Below are 12777 nucleotides of genomic sequence, written 5' to 3'. Positions count from 1 at the left end.
CACCTTCCACATTTGCATACATTTTCGCATTAAGGTGGTGTTGCAGTGAACGAAAAAAGATGATAATCTGATGGTGCCATATCTGGAAAATATGGTGGGTGGGGGAGAACTTCCCAACCCAACTCCATAATTTTGTGTTGCATCAAACGTGCCACATGTGGACGTGCATTGTCATGGAGAATAAAAACACCTTTCCAATTGATGAGTGAAGGGCGTTTCTGATGAAGGGCTTGATTTAAATGTTCTAGTTGCTGATTACAGCTCTCTGCATTGACAGTTTGTTGTGGATTGAGGAGTTTGAAATGAATTACTCCTTTGATGTCTCACCAAATGCAAATCATCCCTTTCTGTGGATGGAGTCCAGGTTTTGTGGTCAGAAATGGTTTTTGTCTAGGATTGAGCCATTGTTTTTGGCATTTAATATTTGCATAGAGAATCTGTTTTTCATCATCGGTGACAATTCTGTCCAAAAACGGTTCATGCGCATTTCATGCCAGAAGAGACGAAGCAACATTCACGCATTGGAAATGATGATCATCGAAGAGTTCGTGAGGCACCAAATACCTTCTTTATGGAATTTTCCCATATTCCTTAGATGTTTACGTATGGTTTCATGAGAGACATGCAATTTCAGGGGCATTTCACAAGTGTGTTGTCTTGGGTTAGACTTATCAAGCATCTTCAGAACATCAATATCAATTCCAATACGTCGGGCCCTGCCATCACCGTTTTTAAGGCTAAAGTCATCTGAATGAAATTGGCCAAACCATCGTTGACACTTACAAACATTCAAAACATTTCCATAAACTTTTTTGATATTCTTTGTGGCTACAGAGGCATTGTTTCCCTTCTTGTACTCAAACATCATTACATGCTGAATGTGTGTCTCGTCGTGTGCCATCACTACAAGGGATTAGAGTACACTAAACTTTACACATTACGCAGGCTATAGTAACATGACATTTAGGGGGTTTGTTTAACTATTACACATGATGTACATTTTTTGGGTGGTAGTTAGTGAAAGTGTTCCAAAATATGACATTAATTTCTTGACAACCTAATACTATATTATAGTTTGGATCAAGTGGTTAGTTGAACAAATATCTGGTAAGTCACTTAATTATAATAAATGCAAGGCAATGCATTGGGTTATCATAATTTGTATCACATGTTTAATGAATTCACTCAATATCATGATTGAAGAAAAGGATCTTCGCACAGCAGTTAGTGGATAAGTCACTTAAGCCCACAAGGGAGTGCTATGTTGCTAGTAACAAAGATAATATAATTTTATGGTATATTTATAGACACACTGATTTCAAGTCAATAGAGGTAATTATATTAATGTACAAAGTGATGCCAACTAAATTATCATTAGTCTTATTCTGACAAGTGTAGCTTAAAACCTACCTCTCCAACGCACAAGGGGTCTAGTGTTGGAAGTCTGTAGACTGCAACATCATTAGAATTCTTAGCTCCTGTCACCAGCATTGTGTGTGATGGATTGATCTCCATAGCATGAATCCCACAAGGGTTTTCTGGGGGTTTGCTAAGAGCACTACTTTTTAGACTTGGAATTTGAACTCTTCTGCCATTTGTAACATCTTGAACAATAAACTGTAAAAGTTTAACTTGGTTTGTAAAACAGAATAACATTTCATTCTTCACAAAAGATTTAATATTCAAAAATACACTTGAAATATCATGTTTAAAGCTAATGAATCCCAATTTTTTGCATAAGTTTTAAAAAAAATATCAAAGATGATATTTTATTTGGTTCCACAAATAGTTTTAGCATTTATTTCAAATTTTCTAAACATTTTTAGAAACAATAAACTTTATGGTAAAAAGTTCCACATTTCAAAACGATCAGCCATGTAGCAGATAGTAAACTGTACTATCTTATATATGCATTTTTGTTTTTCACACCATAGTTCAATTTATACCCTCATTTGTCTTCTAAATAATTAAATTTAGGATGACAATATATGTACACAATAACATCATCAATTTAATTTTATGTGGAAATAGCTTCAATTTATTAAAAGATTTTTATTCTAAAACAATCAACTGAGAAAATATACTTTCTGTAATTTATTTTTTAAGTATGTACTTAACATTTTTATGTTACACACTGTATATAAGATGTACAAGGAACAATATAGTACAAAGTGTTTAAAAAAGAACATTTTACCTTGTTACACTTTGTACCAAAAGCAACTTGCTTGTCGTTTAGCCACTGCGAACAAAATACTTTATTTAATTCCCCAAGGTGGAAAAACTTTTCATTCATTAAGTTATTTTTCAATAACTGCTGAGTCCCATACTCTCTATCAACTACTGACCTCTGGAGCTTCTGGTTTCCAACCTGACATGTGTACAAGTAGTCTACAAAGTTTCGTGAAATGTAAGCATCAGAGTTCTTATCTGTACCAAGCCTTCGAGGATATAACTGTGCAGATAAATAATCCTCATAGTCTTCATCTGCAAGTCCTAAACAAATTCTTGCCTCAAAGTTATATTGTTCAAGTTTTGACTTGATTCTGAAACTTTTCCTCAATGCAACAGCTGATTGCCTTGAACTTCCAGAAGTAATAGGGACTTTTCTGACAGAAGCCATTGTCTCATAAATTCCTTTATGTCAATGCTAAAAGCAGTTTCCAACAAACCATACCATCTGAAATTGGACGTTCAATACATTTTTAGAATTCATGGGTATTGTAAAATTAACCAGATCATAAAGAATCTAGCTCCTGCAGAATATGAATGGCAATCTACATAACACGAAAGAGACAATAAGCAGCAGTTGGAAAATCTCTTAACAAGTTTGTTATTCCATGCTGGTTTTCCTAAATCCTTCTCTGAATTCACCTTAAAAAGAAAAGAAAAACAGTGATATTTAGAACCATGTCTGCAAATAAAAAAAAAATTAATAAAGTACAAAAAAATCTCATTACATACTACAAATGAGTGGTGGGGTAATGTCAGTGAGGTCTGACAGAGTAAAAAAAGGTGCAGGAAATCTAAATTACCTCCAGAATGTTGAGGATCATCCTCAAATGTAGCCTCAGAGCCCCCCAGAACCAAAGAGAACTCCCCCTCCCCGATTTTTGTGCGATGCTAGATATCACAGGTGGGATAGGAGAGACCTGATTTACTTCTGTGCTGGAAATAATAATCCATGAATTTATACCATAAATCGGCATGCCAATCGGATATTTTTTAAAAAACGAAAATCAACTAGGTAATATAGAGGACGTTCAAAGTATCTCTGAATGATCATAATACTGGGAAACCCATTAGTGACACTTTGTCGAGAAAAAGTGATAACATTATCTGAATGAGGTGCTTATATATAGTACCAAGATAGAGGGCACATTGACGTAGGTGGAGAGTGTCATGAAACAAGTATCGCGAAGACAATTAAGTGGGGTATAAAAGACTGGAGCAAGCTGGGAAAAATCAGACCAATGTTTAGATGGGCAAAGGAAGAAACCCTGGCAGTCTAGTAATAGCTATAAGTGTGAATGGAGATAAGTATGTTTTGGAAGTTGTAATTCTCATACACTGAAAATGTATTTCCAACAGGTACTTACTTCTGCTCACATACATAGTTATTCCCATTCAGTGTTGCCCTCTATTTGCAAAAAACTTTTCACATGTCGCAAGCCTTTAACTCCCACCCCAACCCTTGATTCTTACATGGTTTAACTGATTCTCACATGCAAATTATTATGCAACAAACTTCTACAAATAGTAGAGCCACCCATGTGACTCCCTCTACGCTATTCTACCTATCACTTCGAGTTTAAGTAGAAATGTAAGCACCAGATGGCAGTGAGGAAGAAGGGTTGGAAGTGTGAGAAGAAGTAAGAACCTGTCGAAAATACATTTTCAGTGTATGAAAATTATAACTTCCAACAAGGTACCTCACTTCTACTCACTAACATAGCTAGAATCCCACACTGAATAGGTGGAGGGAACCCTCTAATAAGAGGATTATATCTGGGAGACTGCACAGTTTCTGTATCAGGTATACTCTTCACCCAGATGTGGAAAAAGTGTGACAAATCTGGGTAGAAAATTGTAAGGAGCATATCCCAATGGGAGAGAAAACAGTTGGACCATGATCCTAACCAGGATGGGCAGCAATCCCTTTCTGCTTTAATTTTGAAGTCCATGGGTTAGTACAATCTGGAATGTGCATATTTATGAAGCAAAGATATTGTGAGGAATAACCTATGAACAATCTTGTGGATCATCCCATCTCTAGTTTATGTAATTGTAATGAACAATGTGTGTTTTGTGGCCATGGAAATTATGAAAGTGAAGTCAACATGGCCTTACAGTACGGGTTTTAGTACAATTCTAAGTGACTGAAGTATACCCGGACAGGCACCACTCTCCACAGAGTGAGATCCTGGTTAAAACATGGGACAGGCCCCTGAAAAATAATATATATATATATATATATATATAAAACAAAAAAAAGAAAAGTGAAGGATGGTGACAGGTGGAAGATGGTACCCAGATGAAGAAGAAAGAGCTACCCATAATAGATCATGAGAGATGAACATATGAGATGTAGTCCCAGTGCTCGACAGATGAAGTACCTCCAACGGACAATGGGGATGGAGATGCAGATAAAAGGTAAGGTGCCTGATTGCAGTGAAGACACCAGAAAATTTTATTGTGCCTTTTTATTGTACTCTGAACCCTCTCTCAGTTCTTGAAAAGCAATAAACCTTTGGCAGGAAAGATGAAGGAAAACAAACAGATAATTCACATCACACAAACTTCAAATCCTATTTGCCCTATCACTAGCAACAGCACACAGCTTGGATGGCTTAGCAGACTGATCAACGATTACACCAAGACCTTTTCTTTCATGACACTGTTAAGGTTATTCCCCTATCTTGCATTTATTATAATGGAAACCCATTTGCCATTTATTTGCTCAACTTACTAAATGACCTAAATCCTTATCTAAAACATTAATCCAGTTTGACTGAACTCCATTTGCAACAACCCTCTGCTTTTCTCCATCCAGCCACTCTTCTGTCCAACTTGCTAACTTGTCAACCACACCTATGAAGATAATTTTTTTACAAACCCTTTATGCGCCACCTTGTCAAATGCTTTCTGAATATCCATACACACCAAATCTACACCCTTATCCTCATCTATGTAAGCAGTAACCTTTTCAATGAATGTTAAAAGATTTGGCAAGATTTTCCATTTGTGAAACCATGTTGACTATCCAATAAAATTCTAAGCTTTGTTAAATGGCTTTGCAAAACATCTTTCATCTTTTATCAGACTTTCAAAAACTTTCCCACAACTAATTTAAGACTAATAGGCCTATAATTACTGGGACAATTTTTATCACATCCCTTGAAATGAGGAGTGACATTAACTAACTTCTGATCCTCTGGTACCTGCCCACTATTCAATGCCTTATAAAAATAGTAGCAAGTGGCTCTCATATCCAATCATTAACCTTCTTCAAAACCCTTGGGGAAATATTATCTGGTCCAGGAGACTTATCGTTCTTTAAACTTCTCAATTTTATCTTCACAAGCTCAGAATTAATGCAGTCATATTGTTCGATCTTTTTTCATCTATCAACTGTTCAAGATGTAGAATACTGCATAAATCTTCTAACAAGGTAGTTAACCTTTGGAATGAGTTATCTTCAGAAATAGTGGAGGCAGTGAATTTAAGGGAAAACGTAACAAATATGTGAATGATAAAGGCTGGCTTTGAGGATATTTTTTAATAGTTTTACTTTAGTTTAGTGGATGTGACAGCCTAGATGGACCAACAGGTCCCTTGTTATCCCTAAATATTATATTATGTTAACCGACAAAAGTTATAAATAATTCCCATTCTACGGGGATTTGAACTCGAGACTTCTACTTGAGACATACCAAAGAATCAATTTGTATGTTACCAACATAGAGTCAAGCATTTCGAACAGAAAGTGGCTTTTATTACATTTGATAAGAAAATGAAAGTATAATACAAGAGTTAAAATAATTGTACATGGAAGTTGAAAAGATAGAAAAATTACAAAACATTTCCAGAAATATTAACAGCATTTAAATGTGGAAATGAATTTAAGGAGGAACAAATGCTGGAAAACATCAGAAGGAATGAAATACAGCTTACGCAAGTAAAAAGATGAAATAGCAGAACATGTTTCCACAGAATGCATTAAAAGAAATTTAAATAGAAACAATAGCAACAGCTTCCAATGACACAAAGCCAAACTAAAAATTAACCTGGTCATCAGTATAATTAATTATATTTTATATATATATATATATATATATATTACTTTTATTATGTATCTACTTACAAAGATTAGAATTCATTGTTTCATCAGTTGGGTAGCCTCACTGTTAATGATATATTGATATTTTTGGTTGTCAACCCAATAATATCTCATGAGATTCAGCCAGCATATGAGGTTTAGGTTAATCTTAAATAGAAATTCTAAATTAACAATGCAAATCAATCTTTCTAATACAAGTTTAATAATTGATGACAAATTAAAGTAAAATAAATGTAATTATATTCAATACAGTAAGTAGCATACTACTTATATCAAATATAGGAACAATATACAAATTGCCATACCTTAGTTAGTGTACTCATAAACACTAGTTCCCATCCTAAACCACAGTTATTGGTGTATATTTCTTTGAAAACAGGCTCTCTCTCTTTCTAACAATGCATTTTGTCAAAGAAATTCTGTATACCTCCCCTATACAATTTTTATTTGTGACAGTTAAAGCCAGATGTTTTGTAAATGACGTGTCAGATTGGATGCATCAACTTTCTCATGGTACAAACAACAACCAATGCCCATGAAGACACAAAACAATAACTAAAAAATAAGAAAACGACATAATATTTGACCTAATTATTAAAATATAACAGGGATAAGCATAAGAAGAAAACTAACACACAAACATAATATGTAGCTTTTCTAAAAACTTTTACCACCAGTCTTAACATATTCTCCTCTGTCCCCACTTGTGTTATTTAAATTACACTGGACAATGAAAAATTTTTCTCTACTAATAGAAAAAATGCAACTTTTTCTGAGTAATTTGATGATGCTGATTCTAAAAATCATGTTGAAAATTACTGATAGATTTATTCAAAATATTGTTATATGTCACAAAAATAACTGTTGCTTTAATAACTTTATTTCTTCATTGAAAATTGCATTTAAGAATGTATAATATGCATGCTTTGATAAGTTTCTTTCATGTTCACAGCATGAGCAACAGGAATCAATTGTTTAATGTTCCTATTGTGCAAACGTACAGCTTTCAGACTAGCTTTACACGAGTCGATAAAAGTTCTCCATTCTTGAGGATGATTTTCAGTACCTAGTTCTTCCTTTAGTGCATCAATATTTGTGCAGAAACACAAAGTATCTTGTATGCTGAAGTGAGATGCAAGACTTTGATCATGACTTCAGTAAATTGAAACTCTTGTTCCTATAGTTAGTACATTCCATTGCTTTAAATGAGAGCCAAGAAGTTCCCCATGCTGCTTTGATAGAGACAAGTCACGAATCAGATCATTTAGCACTTCTTGTATGATCAGATGAGGCATGTTGAGGTGCCACAGGAATAAAATTACTAGATAAAGAGGATAAAGATGATTCATTGTCTTCTTCACTGAATAACTCTTCTGTCTCCCAATTAGTTGTTTGTTGTGGCACTGGAAGACCATCCCCATGAGATATTTAAAGTATTGTTTAGTTTTGCTTAGATATCCAGAAACATTAGTCATATAAAAATAACAGTCAATCAGATGATCTTTCGGCTAACACCATATCATGAGAACTGCAAATGGCATACTTGCTCTCTTCTTATTCAGTCATTGTGTCAAGCCAAATGTGCAAACTGTACAACACATATGTGAAGCCCAATGATTTTCTTGGTGCCCAATTCTCTCCACTCGCAAGATTAGCTAAAATCCCACACTGATTAGGTGGCAGGACTGGTGCAAGGGAATGACAGAAGTACCCCCCAAATATTCTGAAGGATACCCTTGGAAATGAGAGAGTCAAATCCGAAGAGAAGAACCTCACCACTTGTGAACCAGGTATAATCTTCACCCATCCATGAAATGTGTTGTAGATAAGTGTGGAAAAAGAGAGAAGCACATCCAATCGGGAGAGAACTGTGGCAGGATAGTGATCGTAACCATGAAAATATATATGTAACTCAATCCCATAAAATATAAAAGTGGGTAAAACAATGGATGTGCCCCTAGGTGTAGAGAGGCTAGGGCATAATGGTCCATACTCAGCAAGTCAACTACCTCCAAAAAACCCATGTCACTGGGATCCAACATCCATGTAGGGTTAGGATGAGGATCATACCATCTTCACCTTAAGTTCATGAAACTGGGGAGGGGGGGATCTAGAACCAATCCAACTCCTGAGCATGACACATGTTAGCTTTGATCTATTGATCCGGGGACCCGACATCTGATATTGAAAGGATGTCTATGATATAAATCAACTCCCCCAACAGCAAAATTGACCGGAACCATACGAAAAGCAATAACATCCTCGGAATAAGATACAGTGAGGGATAGCAAAAAGGATAGAACTGGCACAATCCCCCATACCTCCACTGTGACCCACAGCATGGAAGGAGTATGATTGAGGAAGGAATATAGTTAACCATAAATATGTGTGAGGACTCATATTGATTGGTTCTACTCTAAATTCAAAACCCAGCCACAGGCTACCAACATGCCTCCATGGTCAACCACCCCAGCATCTTAGAACTGGAAAGTGGTAAGGACTCCCATACTCCACTAGAAGAAAGGGGGATAAGAATGCGGTGGAGAGTCTGGAGGAACATCATCACCTGAGACAGTGCAATGGGTGACCACAAAACCCTATTTTTAAAAGCAGACCACAATGATTTATTCAATACAAGGCATGGCAGGGATGAGCAGTTAGCCTCTCCTGCTTTACCCATGCAGTCCATGGGTGGTATGGTTTTGCATGGGCAAGTTTATGAAGCAATTACATAGCAAAATATTCACCTACAAGCAATTTCATGGAACACCCCATCTCAACAATGAACATTGCAAAGCCAAGGAAGATAAAGCGAGAATCAACATGGCTGTACAGTTCAGATTTCAAGTTCAAGAGATACAGTAAAAGAGCTGTGAGGGTAAGACAAAGGCGGGAAAATTGGGCATGGATCAGACTTACAGGAGATTTGGGGGCCACACCCCAAACAGGCAAAATGGAACCAAACAATTGCTGGTCCAGAAAAGAACAGTCTACACAATGAAGCCCATGGGGGTGAGGCATGCTAATCCCATACTTAATTGTGAGGCAAATATCCGGGGAGAGGGGGAAAACCAAATACGGATGGGAATATTGGTCATGTAGTAAGGAAGAACACGGTTCATGGGAAACAGGAGAAAGGGTTAAAACATCCCACACCTGAGAAACGAAATCCAAAAAGACCGTATTAGGCCTAACTGACTCCTCAGGGGGGTGTGGGAAGGCACGGCAAAATCAGGAAGTGGAAGTAGACAATCCAAGTCCTTGTTTGCCTGAACAGGCTCAGCTTGTTCGGGAGGAAGTGGGATGGTCCAGAAACAGAGGTTGACCCATGTAATGTTCAATCTCCCTGCAAATAAATGTGGATAAATCCCCTGCAAGGTCACCTGCACCTGAGGCCTGAGACATAGAGCTAGTCGTAGGTGTGACCCCTGAAGTGGTGACATCAACTTTGGAATTCATAATGAGAAAGAGTCGACCAATAATCAAAAGTATAAATAACAATGTGACTGTAATAAACTGGGATTAAAGTGAAGTTAAGAAACAGACTTAATAGAAACTAGAAGTGAAAATAAATGGAGATCACTTCGTGATTATACTAAAGACAAACATGAAACTTTAAACAAACAAAAAGGAACATGTCTGAGCACAAGCACTGCCAAATGAGAAGTGATAGTTCGGTAAAGGTGTATAGAGGGAGTCACATGTGCACGTATGTCATGCTCCTATTGGTAGAGAAGTGATGCATGATTTACATTAGAGACATATTGGAATCATTCCAATAGGGGGAGCAGAAGGCTTGTTGCATGCATAATGAAAAAATTTGCATATAGAGGGCAGCATTGAACGAGAATAGCTAATCTTGTGAGCAGAGGGAAGTATCGTATCAGAAATCATGGTCGTATGTAGAATCTATCAGAATGTCATTCATGAGAGGTCATATCAACGTAAAATTGTTCTGTGCATAGAAAAAAAGTTGTATTTAAAAGGAAGTCCCTATTAGGAGAGGTCATATCCACCAGGAACTGCTTTATATTGAGAACAAATACCATATACAAACAATATATTTGGAATTTTACACCAATACAATACAGTCAATTTTCAAGTTATCAAAACTGTATGCCTTTTACCCATTAAACTGTCCAAGTAAACTTAACTTCACAATATATATATCTATTGTAATGAGTTGATTGCATAGTATTTCACAGTCAATAAAATATTGTGATATTAGAATAACTCAAAATATAGAAGTGATAGACAAATTCTGACTATATTTTTGAAATCAGAACCATCAAATTACACCTATTCACTTGAGTTTTCTATAGTAGCAAACTTTTTGTTATCCAGTGTTACTTAAGTAACCGCTGTAGTAAACACCCAAAGAATTACTGTAGGAAGTAAGAAACATTCAGTCTTCTGTAAAAGCCAAAAAGGAAAAGCTTATAGTAATATGAAACTTCAAAAAAATTAATAAACTGTGTGCACAAATACAAAAGGCAAAATATGACAATGAAAGTTAATATAGAAACAAACCTAACTGAACTAATGTTTTAATGTTAAACTTAGTTGATCATAACTATATATATATATATACACAACCAGAATTAACAACTGCTGGTTAGAGTAGTGGTGGTCAGTAGTTTTATCCCACACAACAACCCAAGGATTCAATTTGGAGATGTGAACATCTTTAAGAGGTTGTGGTACCATATAAGGCTTCTAAACCCATAGTCTGTAGCAAGCATACTGTTGAATCTAAACCCATAGTCTGTAGCAAGCATACTTTTGAATCTAAACCCATAGTCTGTAGCGAGCATACTGTTGAATTTAAACCCATAGTCTGTAGCAAGCATACTGCTGAATCTAAACCCAAAGTCTGTAGCAAGCATACTGTTGAATCTAAACCCCTAGTCTGTAGGAAGCATACTTTGAATCTAAACCAATAATCTGTAGCAAGCATAGTGTTGAATCTAAACCCATAGTCTGTAGCAAGCATACTGTTCAATCTAAACCCATATCTGTACCAAGCATACTGCTGAATTTTCTACACAAGTTAATAAACTCAATTATGAAAAATGCTAGTGAGTTTATGAGCTCCATCCACAAAATTTTGAATAATGGACATTTCTAGTGTGAGTAATAAACATTGAAAACACATTGTAACATATTCGTATTTGGGAATGGAAAGTTTGAAGTGTATGTTTAACTGTAATGAATGTGCAATTAATGATTGTAGGGTTGTGTCCAGTAAACCATGACAATTTGATATTAAAATATCATCTACATATTTGCAGGTGCTTTTTATATGCAAAGCTTTACCACAGCCTATCCAAGTAAGGTTTTTAACTTTTAATGTATGAAAATTCTAGTCCATGTAAATAAAGATCAACAATTTGTGGAAGTTACTTCCCATTGGGATTCCCTTAATCCGTTTGGATATATATATATTGGTCAAATTGTACAACTGTATTACCAAGTATAAAATTCACTGCCTGTAAGAATTAATTTAACATAGGAAAGTTTGGTAAGTAGTGAAAGAGAAAATGTGATGAAATGAGTAAACAAAATTGTTTATGAAATAAAAGTTAAACACAGGATTAAGAATGTGAGAAAAAGTAGAATTAAAAATATGTTATCCAAAAAAGAACAACAAATAGTTGAAGATAATATCACCTTAATTTCAAATCTAATTTATATTAATCTCAGTGTCAAATAATTATATTTTTATGGTAGTTTGTTCAAAGATTTTATGACTTTAATGATATTTAGGAGCCCCTTTCCATACATTAACACATGGAAATGGAATACATTTTATTCCGTTTTCTTCTAATGCATATTCTGTATTCATAAACTTGTATAATTATTTTATTAATAATAATAATACTTAAATTGATAACTTAATAATATTAAATAATAATAACAATGATTTTATCTATCCAGGGTAAAAGTCACCAATCGAGTTTAAAGTTTCATAAGATATAAATATACAAAATATAATATTTATAGTTTATAGAGTAATTAAAAATCCATGTTAAAATACATGCAAAAAAAAAGAGTTAAAGTGAAACTATCAGTGTCACTCACTATACTGAACAGTGAAACAACTCCGACTCGTGTGAATGAGACTCAACAGAAAGTTCAACCTCAAGATACAACTAAAACCTATTACTGTTATCATGCGCCAACAATACATATAAATTTCCTACAAAACATATAACTATTCTTTAATCATTCATTATTGAAAGGTAAATATTAATATTCTTAAATCATATTCCATATTTATTATTAATATAATAAAAAAGTTCATCACATCACCTTCACTATTTTGAACTACAAATTAGTATAATGCACCACGTAGTGGTTGAAAAAAATTCGTATATTTCGTGATTATTAAGAAAGTACCGTATTTTTCGGTGTATAAGACGCACTTTTTTACCCCAAAA

General features: G+C 35.0%; 1 protein-coding gene across 1 annotated transcript in view; it reads right to left on the bottom strand.

Annotated features, from left to right (window-relative positions):
* Nucleotides 1–6812, bottom strand: part of LOC106472190 (DDB1- and CUL4-associated factor 12-B-like) — a gene marked incomplete at its 3' end in the record, with an annotated part of 12328 nt that extends 5516 nt beyond the window's left edge. Inside the window, exons 1-3 of the mRNA XM_022400797.1 lie at nt 6643–6812; nt 2195–2871; nt 1411–1617 (exon numbers count right to left, since the gene is read on the bottom strand). Of these exons, the coding sequence (XP_022256505.1) occupies nt 1411–1617; nt 2195–2620 (633 nt within the window). The remainder of the gene's footprint in view (nt 1–1410; nt 1618–2194; nt 2872–6642) is intronic.
* Nucleotides 6813–12777: the final 5965 nt, after the last annotated feature.

The sequence above is a fragment of the Limulus polyphemus genome, unplaced genomic scaffold (assembly GCF_000517525.1).
Source record: "Limulus polyphemus unplaced genomic scaffold, Limulus_polyphemus-2.1.2 Scaffold5148, whole genome shotgun sequence".
NCBI classification, from domain to species: domain Eukaryota; kingdom Metazoa; phylum Arthropoda; class Merostomata; order Xiphosura; family Limulidae; genus Limulus; species Limulus polyphemus.
The sequence above is the reverse complement of the archived record's forward strand: the minus strand, read 5'-3'. Positions and strand labels throughout refer to the sequence as shown.